At 31.5% G+C, this 23,029-nt stretch overlaps 1 protein-coding gene across 13 annotated transcripts; it reads left to right on the top strand.

Moving 5' to 3' along the window:
* The first annotated feature begins 1,196 nt into the window (after positions 1-1,196).
* Positions 1,197-20,746, top strand: UMAMIT25 (nodulin MtN21 /EamA-like transporter family protein). Of its 13 annotated transcripts, none has more exons than XM_088858649.1 (9): positions 1,198-1,284; positions 1,433-1,487; positions 7,335-7,528; positions 9,889-9,951; positions 10,189-10,305; positions 16,193-16,439; positions 17,452-17,610; positions 19,352-19,503; positions 20,311-20,746. In XM_088858649.1, the coding sequence occupies exons 3-9, from the start codon at positions 7,353-7,355 to the stop codon at positions 20,588-20,590; spliced, it is 1,194 nt and encodes a 397-aa protein (XP_088714775.1). In that variant the 5' UTR covers positions 1,198-1,284; positions 1,433-1,487; positions 7,335-7,352; the 3' UTR covers positions 20,591-20,746. The 13 variants fall into 13 exon arrangements, with proteins under 13 accessions (XP_088714781.1, XP_088714775.1, XP_020521255.2 ...); XM_020665596.2 differs by having other exon boundaries at positions 1,198-1,317; XM_088858650.1 differs by having other exon boundaries at positions 1,198-1,349.
* The last annotated feature ends 2,283 nt before the right edge of the window (positions 20,747-23,029 follow it).

Genomic DNA, 23,029 nt, shown 5'->3' with positions numbered 1-23,029 from the left:
CTATGGTGTGCTCAAGTTTAAAGCCAAAGCAATTGAAAACAGTGAAATTAAACCCTAAGGCATAATATTTAAAAATATTGTTAAAAGTTAAACCCCTGAAATTTTGACTGGTATTTGATTATTTTTTTTAAATTGGTTTTTAATATTTTTTTACCGGGGTGCCTCAATGAGGAGTATACATTTCCAAATTTCATCTCGATTTGATTGTGAGGAAAAGTTAAAAATAGACAAAGATAAAAATCAGCATTTTCAAAATGATCAAATAGTCTACATTATAGTTCACCTAAAATACTATCAATCTCAATGGTCCGATCTCGATCAGACAATTGAGTACATGTTTGAGTAATTCACTTTATTTTTTCTTCTATGCATCAGACTAAACTAATCGCCTTCGTAATCTGATATGATCTTTGTTTTTTCATTGTTTGGAGCAAGAGGGAAAGTTGGAAATTGAGAGATACACACCAAGAAATTCAAGAGAGAGTTCTAACATTCTAGAGAAAAAGATACTTCTTAAGCACGTTTCGATTTTAATCATGTACCATCGTGGTTGTTGTAATCAATATAGACAAGTGTGATAAAATCTTGAATTGGGTCTTGGATCAGGCTTTTTCTGGATCAATTCAGATCAATGCTTCCAATCCAGATCGACTAATTCTCAAAGGTTTAAAGTATTAAAACGTTATAAATAAAAATATGAGAAAGATATACCAGGAATCAGCCAGTTATTTGCTCAGATGGTCAATTAGTCTAATAGAATCGTTAGATATTTAATTAAAGTTTCTGTTAGGGTGGTCACACTATAAAGTAATTTATCATTATACTCAATAAATTTTGGACACTTATATACATTTGTTTTGTACATGAAACATTTTTTTAATAAAGATATTTTTTATAATTAGAAAAGATATAACATCATCCACATAGAGTATGACATCACCCACATCGAACACACTAGTAACATTTAATACTCCATGTCGTTGATGTCACATTCATATAGATGATATCATAAAGAGATAGTAATATGGTTATTGTCCACGATTGTTATCCAAGAGTAGGACAAGCAACTGTTATGTGCAATTTATTACACGACAGACTCCTAATTTTCTCTGGCTGCATGCTACTACACTCGTCCAAATGCTCTACTACTCTCTCCTCTTTCTTGTTATATATAAAGTCTGAGTTAATAGTAAGGTCGAATGGCCTCTCTCTCTCTCTCTCTTTAAAAAGAAGGGCCTCTCTCTCTCTATCTATCTATCTCATTCCAGACTCCCAGGGAAGAAAGTGAGCCTGGCTTCCTTTTGCAATGAAAATTCGGTGATTTTATTCTCCATTTATATTTCTAAAGGGTATAATATTTATATTACTCGTAATATATTTTTGTTTACTTCTATTACTCTTAATATATTTTTGTTTTAATTTTTGGGTGCAGAGCTTAACACTAAACTTTCGTTTCCCGCCGAGAGTTTTCCAAGGATCCACAGTAGGTATGCCACTTCGGTGTGTCAATTAGCAAATCTCTTTAAAGGAATTGTTTGGTTTCAATAAATTTCAATTTTATTTCTTACATATAAGAGGTACCCTGGTAAAAAGCTGGTAGATTTTGTTAAACCCCCTTAATGTATATTGTTTATTCTAAGTTTCATTTAGAGTGATTTACATATGGACCTTAAAATTGTACCTAAAATACTAAATGCTTCATTTATTGGCGGAGATTACAAAGAAGTCGGGGTCAATCTACATTTTTTTTTATTTTTTTCAAAAATTACCCCTCGGTTTGGAGGATCCTCGGACCGAATTTTAATTATTTTTTTAGTTTTTTGTTAGTTTTAATTTTAGTTTTAGTTTTCCTACTAACGAAAAAACTAAAAAAATAAAATTAAAATTCGGTCCAGGATGGAATTATCTGACGAAGGGGTAATTTTGAAAAAAAAATAAAAAAACATGGGTTGACGGACTTTTTTTGTAATTTTCTCATATAAACGGAGGATTTCATATTTTTTTAAAAAATTAGTTCTATACGTAAATCACTCTTGCATTTATATGTATTTTATGTGCAAAAGTCGAAATATCCTGCTAACTTAACGAAGTCACTTTCATTTTTTTTTTTTAACTAGAAATATTTCGATAAATTAAATAAAAAATAAATCAAACGGTGGGATTCAGGAATTTGCATAGGTTTTTCATGACTAATGGAGTAGTTTTGAAATTGTTTTGCAGTTACATGGGTTTTAGTAACCAAGGTCTAGACAAAGTTGACAACGGAACATAACGGGTCTGTTCCTGCTTTATAACTGGTATGGGCGTTACGAGGGAACAAAAGCTGCTTAGGAGGAAAACTGAAAAATGGGTATATATGATGGAAAACAGAAAAAATAAAGAAAAGGAGAAAAACGAAATTACAGTGGTAAAATACCTCATATATATATATATATATATATATATATATATATATATATATATATATATATATATATATATATATATATATATATATATATATATATATATATATATATATATATATATATATATGGGATTAGCTCACTAGGTCATATGAATATATGAGCCCAACGGCCCAGATTGAATCTGGGCCGATCTGACTATCACGGGTGTCCGATAGTGTTTGAATTTTATTTTTATTTTTACAAATCAAAAGCGCTTGAAATTGTAGGCGTGTGTTTAAAAATAGATGAATCTTTGAAAAATATCAAAAAATATTTTACATGAAATAAATTGACAAAATTACCCCCGAAAAGTTTTTGGGGGTATTTTGATCATTTTATTTTTTACGAATAATTGTTTTTATATTTTTGTTAGGTGCGCCTTGATGAGAAGAACACACACCTAAAGGGGACTAGTGGGCTCATATATATATTGAAAAACTCTTTCCAACGCCTATAGGCGAAAATGAACAATGATTTCGTCTCTATATATCTATAGGAAAACTCTTTCCAACGCCTATAGGAAAAAATGAACAGTGATTTCACCTATCCCATCACCATCCAAACTTCATCGTACGGTCACAGTTGTCCGATAGTGTTTCAATTTTCAATTTTTTTTTTTTTACAAATACAAATTATTTGAAATTTGGAACGACAAATTTCAGATCATTCCGATTAGTAAAAAGAAAAATGAAAAATGAAACATTATCGGACAATTGTGACCATGCGATGAAGTTTTGATGGTGATAAGGGTAGACGAAATCACTGTTCATTTTCACCTATAGGCGTTTTGTAGCATCTTCTACACACACACGCACACACACATATATATAGGAAAAAGTTTATACAGAGTCGAGGCTCTAAACAATCAAATTTGAGCCTACCTCAAAACTTTCACTAGAAGATGTTGTTTGATGCCCAAATATCCTCAAACTGTTCATCTCGACATCAAGATGCATGGACATGAGAAAAAAAATGGATTTCAAGTTTTGGAAATAGTGATTTTGTAATACGTTTTTGGACTGTCAATTTTCAAGATTTTCAAGTTTTCATAGATATGTCGATCTGCATTATGTTTGAAGCTTTAAACTTTATAAATAAAGATAAAAATATATTTTAAGGCTATCACAAAGATTTCCAGTATTGAAACCACATTTCTCGATACTATTTGAAGGCAGGCTCTAATTTGATTGTTTAGAGCGTAAGCTCTATACAAACTGTACACACACACACACACACACACACACACACACATATATATATATATATATATATATATATATATATATATATATAGAAAAGGTTTTTGTGAGCCAATAGGCTCACAAGAAAAAATGAGTCCAATGGCCTATATTGAATCTGGGCCGATCTAACGATCACGGATGCTTGATAGTGTTTGAATTTTAATGCTTTTTCTACAAATTTAAATCATTTGAAATTTTAGATGTGTGTTGATAAAACATAGATGAATATTTAAAAAATATTTTACATGAAAAAAAAACCAAAATACCCCTATAAATTCTTGGGGGTATTTTGGTTATTTTTAATTTTATGGATTATTTTTTATATTTTTATTAGGTGCGGCTTGATGAGAAGAATATTCACCTAAATCTTTAAGTGATTTGGATTTGTAAAAAAATGCTAGGGTGAGCCCACTAGCTCACAGAATAATACAAGCCCAATGACCCATATTGATTTTGGGCCGGTCTGACGGTTGAGAGTGTTTGAATTTTAATTTTTTTTCTACACATCCAAATCACGTCAAAATTTTAAGTAAATATTCTTCTCATCAAGCCGCACCTAATAAAAATATATAAAAAATAATCCGTAAATTAAAAATGATCAAAATACCCCCAAAAAAGTATGGGGGTATTTTGGTCATGTTTTTCATGTAAAATATATATATTTTTAATATTTTTCGAATATTCACCTATTTTTTATCAACACATATCTAAAATTTCAAGTGATTTGGATTTGTAGAAAAAAAAAAAAATTCAAATACTATCGAACATCCGTGATCGTTAGATCGGCCGATAATCAATTTGCCATTAGGCTCATTTTTTCTTGTGAGTCCATTGGCTCACATAAGCATTTTCCTATATATATATATATATATATATATATATATATATATATATATATATATATATATATATATATATATATATAAGTTTTTTTTTTTAATTTTTTTTTCAGTTTTTCTATAAAATAGGTGTTTTCCAATGTAAAGGCTCTTTTTCTGTTATTTGTGTTATAAAGGCCGTTATGTAATTATTTTCAACATCATTTTATTTACATAACAATTGCCATTATTTTCAGTACAGACCGTTTTATACCGCTGTACGTTTCCCTTTATACAAGATCACAAGTAGGGGCAGTTTTCTTGCATTATTTTCGTTATAATGGCCCTTTTTAAAATCTTGTTAGCCGTGGTGCAGTAGTTATTTCCATTTTCTTAAAAGTACCCAAATCAGCTTAAAAACTTTTAAAATCATCTAAAAACCTAATTCGCATTTTCTTCTTCCTTTTTTTTTTTTTTTACATTTTTTCATTCTTTTAACTCTTCTTTTTTTCCTTTTTAAATTTGTTTTCTAATTTTTATCTCATTTATAAAGATGGAGCAAGTTCCCATGGAACTCGTCCCAACTCGGCCTCATCCATAGGACGAGGCAGAGTTACTCACGCAAGTTTGACTAGACTCAGGTGGCCCCGTAATACCGTTACAAGAAGAATAGAATAAAAAAAGACACTCAATATTTCAAAGAGGCAGCCTCAAATGGTTTAGGCTATCAATGACATCATTTCTACATTGAAGATTTTTTTTTTTAGTAAATATATTGCTTGTATTTTTTATTATTTCTAAGTATGGCTATTTATTTATTGCATCTCGAGGTTAGATATTTATAAAGGAATTCCTATATAAAATTCGACCCGATCTTTGTCATTACTATATTCTTTGGTATCTAACTTTGGATCAAATTACAATTGAATTAGGCACAGAACTTACACGCTTCATTATAATTGGCTTTTTTCATAGAATTACACATTTACATTTCATTTCATATATTGATTTCTCTTTTTTTAGGTCAATTCATTTGAATTGCATGTATTCTCATTCTTATTAGTTCTAAGTATTTGACGTTAAATTCAACAAAATTCAATGAATTCGGACACTACGGGAAAGAGGTCCTCATCCAAAATAAGAATACATGAGGTCCACCAATTTTCAAATCCGTATCTTGTAACAAGTTATATGATACCGATTTTCAAATCCCAAGAGTAGCATATCTTGTACAAAGTTATATGATGCGCTTATTTTTAAGATTTTCAAGTATTTATAGGAGTTATTTATGTACTGACTTTAAATAAGTTAGAAAAATACGAGTTGCTCTCTTTATACTTGAAAATTACAATTAAGATAGATCAATACAATTTTTTTTTGACAAAATGACCCTGAAGTCTGAGGATGCCAACTTCGTACTGTTTTTTTTTGTCAAGAACTTTAGCTGCAATCCAAGGATAGTATTCTAGAACAATTTTTTTTTTTTTTTCAAAATTTAAATTGTGGTCCGAGGATGAAATTCTCGAACAACGTTTTTTTTATCAAAACTAAAATTGCAATCTGATGTTGAAATTTTGGGACTGCTTTTTGTTTTCTTTCAAAACATAAGTTGCGGTTTGATGATGGCATTATTGGATTATTTTTATTTTTTATTTTTTTTCAAAACTAAAGTTTCGGTCCGAGGATGTCATCCTTATACCGCAACTTGAAGTTTTGAAGAGAAAAAAAAATTCATCCCCACACTGCAACTTTAAGTTTCTAAAAAAAGAAAACGATACCCGGACCCCTTTTTTTTTATTTTTATTTTTCAAAAGTTAAAAGCATTCCAGGGATGGCATCATTGGACCGTTTTTTTTCTTTTTCAAAACTTAAAGCTGCGATCTGAAGATGACATTCTCGGACCGTTTTTTTTTTTTTTTTTTTCAAAATTTAAGTTTTGGTCTGATGTTGAAATCCTTAGACCGCAACTATATGTTTTTTTAAAAAGCAACTTTATATTTTGAAAAAAAAAAAAAAAAAGTTCAAGGATGATCGAGGGGTAATTTTGTCAAATGTTTTTTACATTGACCGACTTTAATTGTAATTTTCAGGTACAAAGGGAGCAACTTGTATTTTTTTAACTTATTTAAGGTCTGTATGTAAATAACTCTATTTATAAATATGTTTGATTTGTATTTTTAAAAAATTTTAAATTTCGGGTTCAACATTGAACATATATTTTTAAGCCATCGTTATGGTTCCAGATCCTCCAGCAGCCAAAATTTAGAGGGGTACATCTTAGTTGTATGATATATAAAGTGGCCACCTTAACCAAACGTGTTAAATAAGGAGCATTGTGTAATTTAAAAACAAAAAATATCAGAGGCGTGCCACTATTTCCTTTCGAGAAAGCTTGAGGCGTTTACAAATCAATCCATCCAAAAGAGAGCCATACCAAATAAGCGAGGGAGAGTAGAGAGAAAAGAGACCGATCTCTCTCTTTCTCTCTCTTCACCTTTTCTCAGAGAAACCGTCGCAGCAAAAGGCAAAGAACAATCTATGAGTGTCCATTGCCGGTAGCATATATGAGAGAGAGAGAGATTTTATCTCTCTCTCTCTCTAAAAACCATTTTCTCTCTCATGCAAAACCGTCTCCATCAAAAGGCTACAAAAACACAGCTTATGCCAGGTAGGGTCCTAAGCAGGGAAAGATCAGCACCCTTTTTGCTCCTTCACTTTCAGTTACATTAAAATTTTGTTCCTTCACGTCTCAACTTTTTTCATGGTGTATAAATTGGGTTTTGGGGGGATCGTATCTTTTAAGCCTCTTTGTTTCTTTCTCTTCTCAGAATCAGAAGAAGAAGAAGATGGGAGGAGGCTTCGGGCCCGTCGTGGCCATGATCGTGGTGCAAATTGCGTTTACAGGGCTCAATGTTTTGTGCAAAATGGCATTGGATAGTGGGATGAACCCATTTGTGATGGTCACTTACAGGCAGTTTGTGGCTACTACTGTCATGGCCCCCTTGGCTTTTTTCTTTGAAAGGTAAGAAGATTGAGAGTGTAATTTACGCATGGACCCTAAAATTAAATACGAAATGCTTCATGTATAGGTATATAGGGTGGCGTTTGTATAGAGCCGAGTCTCTAAACAATCAAATTTGAGCCCACCTTTAATTAGTGTTAAGAAATATAGTTTCAATATTGGAAAGTTTTGTGATAGCTTTAAATTATATTTTCATCTTTAGTTATAAATTTAAAGCTTCAAAAATAGTGTAGATCGAGCACAGTTACGAAAACTTGAAAATTGACGGTCCAAAAATACGTTACAAGATGCACTATTTCCAAAACTTGAAATCTATTTTTTTCTCATGCCATGCATCTTGATGTCAAGATGATCAATTTGATTATATTTAGGCATCAAAACAACATCTTCTAACGAAAATTTTGAGGTAGGCTTTAATTTGATTGTTTAGAGCCTAGGCCTATATAAACTTTTCATATATATATATATAATTTTTTTCATGAGTAGGGTAGTTCTTCAAGCTTTAAAGTATTGCTCTATTAATGAAAAATTAAAATAATAATAATAATAATTAAAATTCAGGTTGACCAATGAGTAATTTTAAAAATTTAAAAAAATGACAAAAAGTGAGTTGACCGACTTCTTTTTTTTGTAATTTCTACATGAGCATTCGTATTTGACCTAAAATTTTAGGGTCTATATGTAAATCACTTTTGAATAAATCACAATGTGCTGTGGGTTCCATGAGAGAGTTGTTCATGCAGTTTTGTGATTTATTATGCATCACCACGACGTAGAAAATCAGGGTGATGACATTCACTCCACTGCATACTAACCCAAATGCCCCTCAATGATAATACTCCAAAGTTATAGAAATGCCCTTTTTTCCACTGTGAGGGAGTACACTGTCTATTTACTCCCTCCGATAAAACCCAATCTAGAAGTATTTTTAGGATCCCAAATTTTGGGGATCTAAAAATTTTCAACCCTATGCCGATTTCAATAAAAAAAAAAACTTCACATTGCATTCTCTATGGGCTTGACAAAAATAAATGCCTCAATTGAAAAGAAACTATCCAAAACTTCTCAACCCTATGCCGATTTCAATAAAAAAATTTCCACATTGCATTCTCTATGGGCTTGAGAAAAAATAATGCATTGAAAAGAAACTATTTATTATTTGAAGGAAAAAGTTTATATAATAAGGGTGAGGCCTTAAACAATCAAATTAAGGCACACCTCAAAAAATCATTGCAAAATGTTGTTGTGATGCTGAAAACTCTCAATTCAATCATCTTGACCTCAAGATATATAGACGTGAGAAAAAAATTAATTTTTAAGTCTTGAAAATAGTGAATTGTGTACTGTATTATCTAGACTATCAATTTTCAAGATTTCAAGTATCCATAGATTTTTTCGATTTACACTATTTTTTAACTTTTAATTTTATAATTAAAGATGAAAATAATTTTCAGGCCATCATAAAAAAATTATGATATTGAAACAACATATTTTAGCACTATTTGAAGGTGCACCTACTTTGATTGTTTAGGGCTTATTTGAAACATGAGACCTAAGTATTAGAAAACTCAAATTTAATTGAACATAATCATTTAGTAATTTTGATTCCCAAAATTTATGATAAAAAGGATCTTCCTAAGTGGAGTAAGTGCGCAATATGCTCCTGCAGGAGCATAATTCACTCGCATGAGAGAGAATAGAGGGTGCCACTTCCGTTATGAGGTTTTCATTCTCTCGAAAGACGGCAGCATAAAAATGATTGTTTTTATCTCTTATCATTCTTTAATCGGAAAATATATCAAGCGATTAACTCTTTAGTATTTTACTCGAATAATTTGATTTAATTTCAAAATTCTATTAAACGATGGGTGGGGTTTGTATAGAGCCAGGGCTCTAAACAATCAAAGTAAAGCGCATCTTTAAATATTGTCGAGAAATGTGGTTTTAATATTGGAAATCTTTGTGCTAACCTTAAAATATATATTTGTCTTTAATTATAAAATTTAAAGCTTAAAAAATAGTGTAGATCTAGCAGATCTATGAAAATTTAAAAATCTTGAAAATTAACGGTAAAAAAATGTGTTCTAAGATACACTATTTCCAAAGCTTGAAATCTATTTCTTTCTCATGTCCATGCATCTTGATGTTGAGATGATCAATTTGAAGATATCTGAGCATCAAAACAACTTCTTCAAGTGAAAGGCTTTAGGTGGGCTCTAATTTGATTGTATAGACCCTCAGCTCTATGTAAACTTTTTCCTTAAAAGATATATGATTATGAGTTGGAACAGTTGCAAAGGTGTAACTGTTAAATAGTGTATGTCCCATGAAGTTTGATAAATTTCCCTTTTTTCTTTCAGGAATACCAAATTGAAATTCAACAGGAAAATACTATTTCAGATCTTCTTATGTGCATTCTTTGGGTAAGCCTTTTTTCCCATTTATTTTCTATTCCTTCTTTCTCTCTTTCTTTCTCCTCTTCTTCTTCTTTATTATTATTATTATTATCATTCTTTATTTATTTTATTTTATTTGATTTTTTACATTTATCTACTGCTCTTATTAACAAATTCCAAAGTTTTGGGCTTCTAGACCATTTTATGAATATTATATTTTCTAGTTTTTCCTTTTATTATTTACTGATTTTGGGTAATATGCAGGGCAACAATGAATCAGAGCTTTTACTTTGCAGGGCTCAAAAAAACCTCTCCAACACTTGCTTGTGCGTTGTGTAATTTACTTCCAGCTCTTACTTTCGTCTTGGCAGTTCCTTTCAGGTACATTACATCAACTAAAATTTAGTTTTTATTTATATTGGGAATTATAAAAGGACCCGGTTTTTATGCGGCCAAGCCCGTATATGTAGAAATATGGGTATCTTAATAAATTTATTTTTGAGATGGATTTTAAGAGTTAATTTTTAAAGACATGTAATCTCTAACATGGAGATCATGAATATGAAAAAATAAATAAATTTTAAAAACTAAAAATAATAATTCTAGTAAAAAAACATTTGGACCGATAGTTTCCATTGTTTTTAGATAGAATACTTACTTGCATCTATCTTTAAGATGGATGGTTTACTATTTTTCGACGGCATACAATTTTCCATTATAAAATCAGACTAAACTTTTGTGTATTACGTTCGTTCTCAATTCCTGAGTTTCCTAGTAGTTTTGAGTCCAAGGTTAAATTTGGAATTTTATATTGTGAATATGGATAAATGATAGATGCTCTAATTTGATTGTTTACAGCCTAGGCTCTATACAAATTGCACCTTTTACTTAAAGGTGCAGTTTGTATTAAGCCGAGGATCAAAACAGTCAGAATAGAGCCTACCTTCAAATAGTATCGAGAAATATGGTTTCAATACTGGAATCTTTGTGATAGCCTTAAAATATATTTTCATCTTTAATTATAAAATTTAAAGTTTCAAAAATAGTGTAGAACGAGCATATATATGAAAACTTAAAAATCTTGAAAACTGGAGGTACAAAAATGCATTACAAGATACACTATTTCCAAATCTTGAAATCTATTTTTTTCTCATCTCAATGCATCTTGATGTCGAGATGATCAATTTGAGGATATTTGGGCATCAAAACAACCTCTTCTAGTGAAAGTTTTTAGGTGGGCTCTAATTTGATTGTTTAGAGCCTCGGCTCTATATAAACTTTTTTCTTTACTTAAAAGGTGTGGTTTGTATAGAGCCTTGGCTCTAAACAATCAAATTAGAGCCTACCTTCAAATAGTGTCGAGAAATGTGGTTTCAATATTGAAAATTTTGTGATCGACTTAAAATATATTTTTATATTTTTTTATAAAGTTTAAAGCTTAAAAAATAGTGTATATCGACAGATCAATGAAAACTTGAAAATCTTGAAAATTGACGGTCAAAAAATGCATTACAAAATACATTATTTCCAAAACTTGAAATCCGTTTTTTTTTATGTGCATACATCTTGATGTCAAGATGATCAATTTGAAGATATTTGGACATCAAAACAACCTTTTCTAATAAATTTTTTGTGATAGGCTCAAATTTTGATTGTTTAGAGCCTCGGCTCTATATAAACTTTTCCCTTAAGTAAAAGCACTAGTATTATGTTTGAGAAATGATCTAATACAACAATTGTATCATATTATAATGCAACCACACTTCTAGAAAATCACGTTTGTGGTATTTGTACGACCCAAAATTTTGCACACACGCTCTCTTGATCTTAATAATCAATCCCAAAAAGTGAAAGTTCAATTTAAACTAAACAATAGATATGATCAAAATGAGTCCCCTGTAACAACGAATCTAGACCATTCATTTGGTGAATTTCAAGATCTTAACCTTAACAAATTTAAAATCATTTTTTTTTATTTTTTAACGTTGTTCATCTGATGATAATATAGTCATCTAAAAAAATTGGAAAAGAAAAAAATCTTTCTAAGGCCTAGATCTAAGCATCTTATCAAAATGGATGATCTATGTTAATTGGGCTAAAAAAATGCATTTTATGTTTTGTTTTCAATTTTTTTTTTTTTTTTTTTTTGTGATTGTTCGTTAGAAAGAAAGAGTATATATTTTTAAATTTGGATCAAACAAATGGGCCTAATATTGTTTTTAAAGATTGTTGCATTATATTACTATACAATCGTTGCATGAAATCACTGCCCATTATATTTTATTTGTATTTTAAGGGCTTTCATCATTTTGATATTTATTAAAGTGCAAAGATGTTTATATATTAATGAAGTACTATGAAACCCTTTTTTTTTCCATGGATATCTTTTTATATTAGGTTAAAGAATCACTGCTTTCCGTTATAGAATAACACAACTACCCCTATAAAAGGAGCATAGTTTTTTAAACAATAAGGGCAATATAGAAAATATGATACTAATACATTTAAGCCTAAGCTGGCGAGGTTTAAACTTTTTTGTTTGGTAGATCAAATATAATATAGGCCTTTCTAAAATAATTAGTGGTTTTCGAATACATAAGTGGGAATGAAAACTTAGATCGGTAGCTGAGACTCAAGTGTGGGAATGAAAACTTAGATCTGTAGCTGAGACTCAAGTGGTGTTATAACCACGACCACATCCCTGTTCCCTATAACTCAACTACGTTAACATTATGAAGTCGTCATGATGACGAGTAACAAATAGGAACTACAGGAAAATTGGTGTATCTAATATATATTCTCTGAAATATTTTAGTTATTTTTACTTGTTTGCCCTTTTTTTTATTTTCATTTGATTTTGTCCATTTTCTATGTTATTCTTTCATATTTTTGTATTTTTCCCAAATTTCTAGCTTTCATTCAATCTTCTCTTTCTTTTGTGTCAAACGTAGAATGCCTTTTTTTTATTATGGTATGGTTTGTATAAGGTGTCAACTTTAAACAATTCAAGTAAAGCGCACTCCGAAAATTGATCAAAAGATGTAATTTTATTGTCAGAAATTTCAATGATGACCTAAAAATCTACTTTACATCTACTTATGAAGTTTAAAACTCAAATAATAGTTCAAATTGAGCAGATCTACAAATGCATGAACATTACATAATGTACTATTTTTGGCGTTCAAAAAAATTCCACATTTGTACATCTCAAGGTCCTCGAGATGATCAACTAGAGGGTTTTCCAATATTAGGATAACCTTTTTGGATGGATTTTGTAGGCGTGCCTTTTTTTCTCTATAATATAAAGTTGCAACCTTATACAAACTTTTTCCTTTTGATTATAAATGAAAACAGACCAGGCCTTTTTTTGTTTATTCAAGTAACAATTAGTTTATATATTTTTTAGGATCATGTGGAATTCAAATAAGTTAGTATTTTATGTGAATATGTAGGACTAAAAATGATCTGAAAATTTTCATTCAATAAAAGGTTCAGGTCAGCGCAAGAGTATATTATGCGCCTTATACTGCTAGGAAACACCATTTTAGAAGGATTTCTTTTTCGGAATTTTGCAAAATAGCTTTGAATAGATTGAGAAAGTTTAGTTTTTTTGCAATTAAACGACTAGACTAACACTCCAGCAAATTTTTGGGTCATTATTGTTTTTATTATAAAAAATGATCAGCAGGAAATTTTGTGTCATTGCTAGCTCTTTTTTATTTATTAAGATTGATCACTGTAATGAATGGTATATTGGTAGGTTTATAAGATTTTCTTTCTCACCAGAGGTTGTAGTTTAATAAAACATGAAGAATATAACAATACTATTTATCTTCATTTTAAAGAGGTCACATTAGCCTTGATAATTATCTCTTGATAATTATATTGAAATCAAATGGTTTGAGATGTAACATTCATCAAGCTCAAAGTTAATAATAATAATAATAATAATCAAACTTTACGACTCAAAGTTATCCAATATGACTTCTAACAGTTAAAAATGATTGTGAGCAAAGACAAATAGTTTTACACTATAAGGTTCCCCAAGCAAGTAGTCTTTAAAATGGCATGTAAGATCTCCATCTATACTATGCTAAAGAACTTGTCAATTGCCCAAAAATTGAAGTTAACTTCCCTAATGCACTTGTCCAATTGCCCAAGAGGTAAACTTTTCTTCATAAAATAACCAAATAATTTACTTTGGATGGGGTTTTTATGAGTTAGCCAACTCATATGTACATATACGGCCTCCCTCTAAAATCCATCTTTAAGGTGGATTTTTTATCCAAATTTCATGATTCATGATCTAGGACAAGCTGATCATGAATACGGGACAAATAAAAAAACATTAGAAGTGTTGTTTGGGGATTGTTGTTGGATTTGTCTATATATTGTTTGATCTAGGGCAATTTACACTACATCCAAGGGTCAGCGGGCTCTTGCACCTTACTGATTCATATAAAACTTTTCTTTTACTTTTGCATGTTAGATGCATTATTACTTATATTTATATGTAGGGCAAAGTTCTTAGTTTTGGAAAAGTATACAAAGAAACCAAATAATTTTAGTAAAAAGAGGTCACAATCACTCATGTCCATCAGATTTTAATTTGGGTGGTTATAAGTGTGTCATTGACTAGACTCAACATTCAAAGAAAAATATCAAACTTTGTGATACACCCCAACTTAATATCTGATGATTGAGAGTGATTGTGAGTTTCTTATAACAATTGGTAAATGGTCTCATAGTCTACAATCCCTTCATATTTTTGCAAACTCTACACAACACTCGCAGGGGATTCCCAAGCTTTACGTACATGGGTAAAAGACTATATGGGTGTTCATTGAATGAAAAGTCCATACCAAGGAGTCAATCTTTTATAATTAAACTAAGGTGCATCTAACAAATATTTATAGATTTACTTGATCTTTAAATTTTTGTAATTAGGGGTGGAAATAGATTTTTAGGCTATTGAAATGGTTTTTGGTACTGGAACTACATCTTCCGATAAATTTTGAAGTTACGTCTTACTTAGATTACTTAAGGTTGATGTTTTATTTAATCCACACCTTTTGATGTAAACAACCATTAAGGTAAAGTACATAGACCATTTACTTTTAATACAAGGAGATCACAATCAACTTTAGTAGTTGGATGTGAAATCGGGTAGCTGGAGTCGTCCTTTCGACCAGCCTCAAAGTCTAAAGAATATTTTTCATACTTTAAAAACAACCCGAAGTTATCAAATTTCACATTGACAGGTTTGAGCGACTGTAGCCCCCTTATCTAAAAGTAAATAATCATATATTATATGAACCCATTTTTCTAATTAAATATTAGAACTTATCCAAGTGCATTGTAAGATTTGTAAATGCTAGTATTCTTCGACAAGAGCAATGGTTTAGTGCAAGGCTTTAAAAAACAGATCGGTGACCCATATCGTTCTTCTGGATTTCATATTCGGTTTGATGAATCGAAAATCTGGTTTATCGAACTGGAAATTATAAAAAAAATTAAAAATTAAGTGGGACTAAAATATTAAAAAACTTTTTAAAAAAGGTGAATCCGATTCGTGTTGGTTCTCTGACACAACTGACTGGTTTTGTTAGTGAACCAATAGAAATCAGTGGGAATCCCTTGAGCATGCCGATTACTGACATTTTTACAGGATCTAGTGCAACCCTACCTATTCCTAATTGTGATTGGTTAGTCCCAATCCGAATCACCGATCTCTTAAACCATGGTTCAATGAGGAGCGCCTTCCGTACTATTGCACTCTCACGCCTACCTACCTCTAAAAGGAAAGCATTGTACTTAATTTTTTGGTATTTACAGCAAGCGTAACATAAAATTCGAAAGATAGTTTTCTAGTTTTTGTTTAGGGCTGGCAACCTGTCACGCCTAGGTAAGGGCCAGCCTAGTTGTAGCCCGGCCCTAATCCCTACAGGGTTGGTCCGGGCCCGGCCCAACCCAAACTAGGCCAAGGAGGCCGGGGGGCCATCGAGGCTGGGCATAGCATGGCCAAAATAAAAATAAAAGGAAAAAAATAAAGAAAAAGAGAGTCTGGTTAGGCCAAACTGGGCCAACCTTAGCCCAGGCCCAGCCCGGACCTACATTGGGGCTACAGTTGGCCAACCCTGACCCAGACCCTAGTTTTTTTAGGATTGGGTCACGCGGCTCATTGCCGCCCCAAAATTTTGTTTGGTTCCTTTCTTCTTTATTCTCCCGCTGATTATTTCAGAAGTCAAATTTTGTTTAAATTTTACAGAATGGAGACAGTGGGCTTAAAGACCTTAGCAGCTCACGCAAAGATTTGGGGAACAGTAATGTGCGTGGGTGGTGCGATGCTTATGACGTTTTACAAAGGCGTTATTGTCCCTTTGAAATCATCGGGCATCCACTTGAAATATTCAGACTCAAATTCCGATAACTCCATTGATGCCCAAGAAATGATTCTTGGCTCATTTTTTGTGGTGTTAAGCTGTTTAGCATGGGCCATCTGGTTCCTAATCCAGGTAACTTAACAAAAATATATGACCATATTGCACATTTACTATTTCCTATTTCACTCACCTATTATACACTAAATGTCTATCTCTAGGATGCACGGCTATTTTATTTATTTAAAAAAAAAAAAACAAATTCATGGTCATCGTCATGGTTGAGATTAGCAAACCTAAAATTTTGAATTCAAAAGGGCAGCAAACATAAATAAGTGAGTCAGCCCGATCGCCAAATACTTTTACATTAATAAAGGGGAAAATATAATTGAGGGGGTAAAAAAAAAAGATACCAACTAGAGTTTTAAGGTTTTTTTTTTTATTTTCAAGAAATATCAAGTGTACCCAAATGGCGCCGTTGGGAATCTTGAATAAGCAGGGCATTTTTTTTATTTGACCCACCTAAGAGGCCTCAAAGTAATGGCATAAGTATCCAAATGCTAAATTTTTTAAAATACCCTTGCTTGTTCAACGTGAATGTAAACAATTTGGGTATTTTCTAATATACGTTTTTGAGAAAGTATTTAAGTGAAATAAAAACTAAAATATAAACCTTCTAATGTTATTGTTGTGGTCCCCTTCATGATTTTGTAAGGGATTCCTTAAATGATATTTCCTTTGATAAAATTTAATAGTATTTGAGAAGATTAGGACACTTGATTAAGACACACATACACTTGTGAAAAATGATCAATGGTCCAGTTTATTACGGTTACGTCTCTTAGGAATAATTTTTTTGGATGCACTTACTTTTCAGCTATAGGTGAACACATATTTTAGTATTGAAATAGCCATTAAATTTATGAATACTTCCTATCTGTTATTTCATTGAAAATTTTAGCATGGTCTATTGAAATTTCTTTTTGCTAAATGAAATTTGTATTCATGCATATTTTGCCAATCTTTCACATGAACTTATCCCACTATCACTTATTTCTTTTTTTATAAAAATTATTTTATTTGAATTATAAAAACAAAAAAAAAAGGAAAAAAAAATATTAAGGAAGACAATTGTTTACTCTCCCAGGCCAAGATGAGCAAGACATTTGTAGCTCCTTATACAACAACAGCAATAACGAGTTCCATGGCATCCATCCAATGTGCAGTAATTACAAGCATTGTGGAAAGGGATATTTCAGCTTGGGCTTTGGGTTGGAATATCAGGCTTCTGGTTGTTCTTTACACAGTAAGTTTTTGACAATTTCATTTTTGAATTATCATCGTCATCAAAGTTTTTTTTCAACTAACTGGGTTTGGTTACACGAATCCTGGTCCACAGTTCAGCTCTATGAAGGGCCATATCTTCAGTGAGGCCTATCTTTTCTCACTACTTCCAATCATGTCTTTTTAGACCTACCCTTCGTCCTTTCTGAGACTTCCACTTGAAGGCAACCTCACTTTTGAATACCATGTCAAAACCACTTTCATAAAGAATGTTGTATGCGACTCATAAAATAAACATGACGCCAAGTCAATGGCATCACTTGGCATATATCTCTTATTTTCTATTACTAGGTCTAGGCATGGGATTTGAACAGGCTCTAACACAGTAGGCCAAAAGGGTGGAAATCAAAGTAAGTGCTTGCGCTTGCTTGGGTATGAGCCATACCCCTTCTTACCTGAAAAAGAAGAAAGCAATACCTCCTCTTGAGATACCCATTATTTTTATTAGGGTCTTAGTTATAGAAATAAAGGAAAGTTGATTTTCTCCAGATGATCAACAAGTTCATTCCACATAGTCTTGATCAATGTCTAAAAAGTTGGACTCAGGCTCCCACTCACAAAGGACTTGAGCTAGAGTACTCCCTATCTGACTCAGGTGACCCTCGTACCGGGGCATTGAATTTTAAAAAAAAATCTTAAAAATACAGTAAAATTGGGAGACTCGGGCGATTCTAGGTTTTTCGGTGTGGATCTACAGCCTTCCATTCCAATGTGAGTCCCTAAGTTAGGCAAATTTTGAAACATTTCTTTTGATTTCTTCGTCTTCCTCCTCCTCCTCCTCCTCTTCCTCTTGTAATTGTTTTGTCCTTTCAGTTTCAACTTACCAATTGTTATCTAATTATCAAGCCCTTTCATGTACCCCAATTGTCAATTGTCACCATACATTTCTTTATGCCTGCCTGTTTTTGGATGAGAGCTCACTCATGCAATGGCGTCTTTTGGGGTGAAAAAGATTTTGGTTTTTCATCGAACTTTGAAGTTAAATTGTAACAGAAAAAGATTTAAGATTCCCTTGAGATACCAAGTCACAATAAATTATGTAACACCAAGTGAAGATTTTTTATCAAATTTTGGACGTGATATTAATTGGAGGAATGATATCATGTCACCGTGTCATTATAATATAATGAAACCACACATCTAAAAATATCATATCTTTATTATTTATTTGACTCTAAATTTGGCACACACCCTCTCTTCATCCTAGTGATCAATCTCAAGAAAAACAAAATTCAATTTGTATCCTAGATATAGTCAAAATGAATTCCCTCCGACATTGAATCTTGACCATCTATTTGATGAATTTCAAGATCTAGCTCTTTACAAACTCAATTTCATTTTTTTCCTTTTTAACATTATTCATATAATGATAATAAAGCCATCTAAAAAAATTAAAAAGAAAAAAAATCTCTTCTAGGGTTTAGATCTAAGCATCTCATTAAAATAAATGACATATATTAATTGCACTAAAAAAAAAATTTATTGTGGTGTGTATTTTCAATTTTTTTTTTTTTTAGGGTTGTTCATTGGAATTTAAAGATTATATATTTAAAATTTGAAGTTAAATAAATAGCGGTAACATGGTTTTTAAAGATCATTTCATTATATTACTAAACAACCATTGTATAAAATTACTTTTCAATTAATTAAGCCATGATATTAATAATTTAATGATGAGTTTGTGTTATTGTTGAAAACTGTAGGGAGTTTTTGGATCAGGGTTGGCATTTGCATTAATGAATTGGTCAATTTCAAGGAGGGGTCCCCTCTTTGTGTCCATGTTCGGGCCCTTGTTGCTTGTGATGGTGGGGGTTATTGGAATACTTTTATTCGATGAGAAATTGTATTTGGGCAGGTCAGTAACATTCCTATAACACCGACTGGTTTTCTTATGTGTCTTGTACTTTGATTGTAGTTCAAATACTGAAAAGACCGTACTTTTAGGGATTCAAGGTACAAATTTCAACTGAAAACCAATGTTCAATTATTCGCCTCGCCTCGGGTGGGCTCAAGACTCCACCCCGACTTGACCGATTAACTCAGGTGGGTCTGAGTGGACTCACCTGAGCAATATACAAGCCTAGAAGGGGCTCAAAATTGAAATAAGTGTGTGTGGTAAAAGTAAAAAACAGTAAAAAGCTAAAGAAGTAATTATACAGAAGAAATTGAGGCATAGCTTGAATTTAGAAAAATTCGAAACGGGGAAAAGTAGATAAATACAGCACATAATATGAAAAATTTCACCAAATGATCACAGAAAACACAAATTATATAGAAATATGTTTATGCATCATCTATTAGTGATTTAGTAAAAACAAACAGCATTATTTTAAGATCTCTTAAGAAATCCGAGTTTGTCACTTTCGTCTAGACAGGGTGCAGATGCCGAATAACTTGGCCTTGTCCAAATCGGCTTTTGGAGCACTGACCAAAACATAATATGGTACCAAAATATCTCAGTGGAATAAAATTTCCCTCTCTCCTTTAAGGTAAGGGGCCAAGATAAACATTGGAAAGGATGAAAAATAAATCATTTCCAAGTCTAGAATTTAAATGAAAATGAAAGAATGGAATATCTTTGAGAGAGAGAATTTCAATGCTTTCTTCTCTTATGTTAAGTTGTTTAGTGCTCATCTAATGAGTTTCAATGATCATGATGCAGTGTTTTAGGCTCAATTTTGATAGTAGCAGGGCTTTATTCAGTACTTTGGGGGAAAGGAAAGGAGATGAACAGTAAGGGTATTGTGCCTACCAATACCTCCCAAGAGAAAGTAGAAAATGAAGGCAGGATTGAGGGCATAGTTTTGCCCATGTTCTCTACACAAATGCCTGATAACCAAGAACAAACCATTGATTGTTCAGAAGAAGAAAGCTCAAAGGATCCAGAGCTCTCTTCCATGCACTCCATTGATTTCTCTGGAGGTTTAAGGACAGATAAATGAAACTAAGAGATAGAAAAGAGATTGCCATAGTTTTATTTTTCTTTTTATTGTTATTTTTAAAGGTATGGTGTTAAATTTAACTGTATTTTTTTTTTTTAATAGAGAAAAGTAGCTATGACATATTGTTTTAGATATATTTTGAGTTTTTTTAGGAAATGTGTGCTGCCTCACTATAATGTACCCTTATTGAGATATTGATTTGTGTAATCTCTTAGGAAAAGTTTTCACATCTAAGGGAAAAGTTTATGTAAGGTTGAGGCCCTAAACAATAATATTAAGGTGCGCCTTAAAAAATCACTAGAAAAGTTTTTTCGATGCCAAAAAACCCTCAAATCCGATCATCTCGACTTTGAGATGGGCTTAAAAAAAAATTGGACCCTTAATCTTGGAATAGTGCATCTTGTAAAGCATTATCTAGATTGGCAATTTTTAAGATTATCGAGTGTTCATAGATTTACTTGATCTGCTCTATTTTTTAAGATTTAAATTTTATAATTAAAGATAAAAAATTTTTAGGCATTCATACATATTTTTTTGTACTAAAACAACATCTATTTGAAGGTGCACAACTATTTAGGGCCTCAGCCTTATACGAACTGCACCCATTGCATATCAGTTTCAATGAGAGAATGCAAAGATGAGATTTATAAAAAAATATAAGGAAATTTATGAAAAAAAAAATCATAGTAATTCATAATCTAAGTACCACTTTGCCATGTAAGGTGCTGGTATGGAAGGGCCATATATTCATTCATAGGATTGAATCTGTAGATAGTTTGGAAGATTATGGAGTTAAATTTTGTTCATTATATGGTTGGGAAGATGATGATGGCTTCCTGTAAAAAAAATAAAAATAAAAAAGTTTATATATATATATATATATATGAAAATGTTGGCATAGGCCCACTAGCTTACTAACTACATATGAGCCCAATGACCCATATTGAATTTAGGCCAATCCAATTATCACAATTGCATTATATATTTGAATTTAAAAATTTTTTTCTTCTATAAACCCAAATAACTTGAAATTTTGGATGTGTGTTATTTAAGACTAGGAGAATTCAATAAAAATATCAAAAAAATATTTAGTAAAAAATAAATTGACCGACATATCCCCAAAACTTTTCAGGGGTATTTTGATCAATTGTATTTTGTGAATTATTTTTTAATATTTTTATTAGGTGTACCTTGATGAGAAAAATAGACATTGAAAATTTCATGTGATTTGGATTTGTAAAAAAACTAAAATTAAAATTCAAATATAAAATGAGGTCGTGTTCGTCTGATCGACCCAAATTAAATTTGAGCCATTGGACTCATATGTAATAGTAAGCTAGTGAGCCTACACCAACATTTTATATATATATATGAAAAATGTTTATATAAAGTTGCAACCTTAAATGTAGAATTAAAGATGCACTACGTGAAAGGTTGTTTTAATGTTAAAAAACACTTTAATTGATCATCTCAACATCGAGATGTATGAGTATGAATACGAAAACAAAATTTAGATTTTGAATATCAGAAACAATGCATCTTACAACAAATTATCTAGACCGTCAATTTTCAAAAACAATTTTATCTAGACTGTCACTTTTCAAAGAATCTCATATGTTTATAGATCTACTTGATTTTAACCATTTTTGGAGTTTTAAAGTTTATAATCAAATATAAAAATAGATTTGCAGATAATCTTAAAAAATGTTTTATTCGAAAATTTGGAGTGTGCCTTAATTGGATTGCTTAAGGTTGCAACTATATAGAAACCACACGTTTTTTTTTTTTTTGGGGGTAAGTAAATATTGTTGGGGTAAGTAAACCTATTTATTAGGAATGATTAGGATAGCTCTGTATTAAATGCAAAGGGCAGTGATACTCATAGGTTAAGACACAGGCCTCACATGAGAAGCCTGAGCATATCTGAGAAGCCATGTGATAAAGAGTGTCCTTCGGAATGCCTATATAGAGCCGTTTTCCGACTTCGTATTGATTGGTTGAAATGCTTGAAAGAGAATGTTGTGTGGGGGAATCGAGCTTTAACTTGATTGGTTAGTTATTGATGATTGTAACTATTGTCTGAAGTTTCAGCAGGATTACTCAGAAAAAAATTATCAATTGCCCTAGCTTCATGAGATTGGTACCAGCGTAATGCCAATTTTTTGCTAAAGGCTCGAAAAATCAGCTGGTGTTTTAAACCAAATAAAAGCTTATAATGGTGTGCACATGTTGAACTTACCTTTGGTACACAAGGTTACAGAAACCCCGAGCTAACAGATGTAAAATCTGAGGGTTGAAGTGTGTAATTTCTTTGCACAAAGTCAAAAAAAAAAAAACATTTAGTTAAAGGGAAAGTTTATATAAGGTTGCAACCTTATAATGTAGAATTAAACGTGTTCATTAAAAATCCATCATAAAAGGTTGTTTGGATGTTGGAAA

Source organism: Amborella trichopoda, chromosome 2 (genome assembly GCF_054954075.1).
Source record: "Amborella trichopoda isolate Santa Cruz 75 chromosome 2, AtrichopodaSantaCruz75HAP2 v2.0, whole genome shotgun sequence".
Taxonomy (NCBI): domain Eukaryota; kingdom Viridiplantae; phylum Streptophyta; class Magnoliopsida; order Amborellales; family Amborellaceae; genus Amborella; species Amborella trichopoda.
This window is presented reverse-complemented; position numbering and strand designations above follow the sequence as displayed.

Bases quoted from the DNA above. Each gene is read 5' to 3' on its own strand.
- UMAMIT25 (XM_088858649.1), top strand. From the start codon at position 7,353: ATGGGAGGAGGCTTCGGGCCCGTCGTGGCCATGATCGTGGTGCAAATT. The intron at 7,529-9,888 runs GTAAGAAGATTG...TTTTTCTTTCAG, and splicing joins TTGGCTTTTTTCTTTGAAAG to GAATACCAAATTGAAATTCA. The intron at 10,306-16,192 runs GTACATTACATC...TAAATTTTACAG, and splicing joins GTCTTGGCAGTTCCTTTCAG to AATGGAGACAGTGGGCTTAA.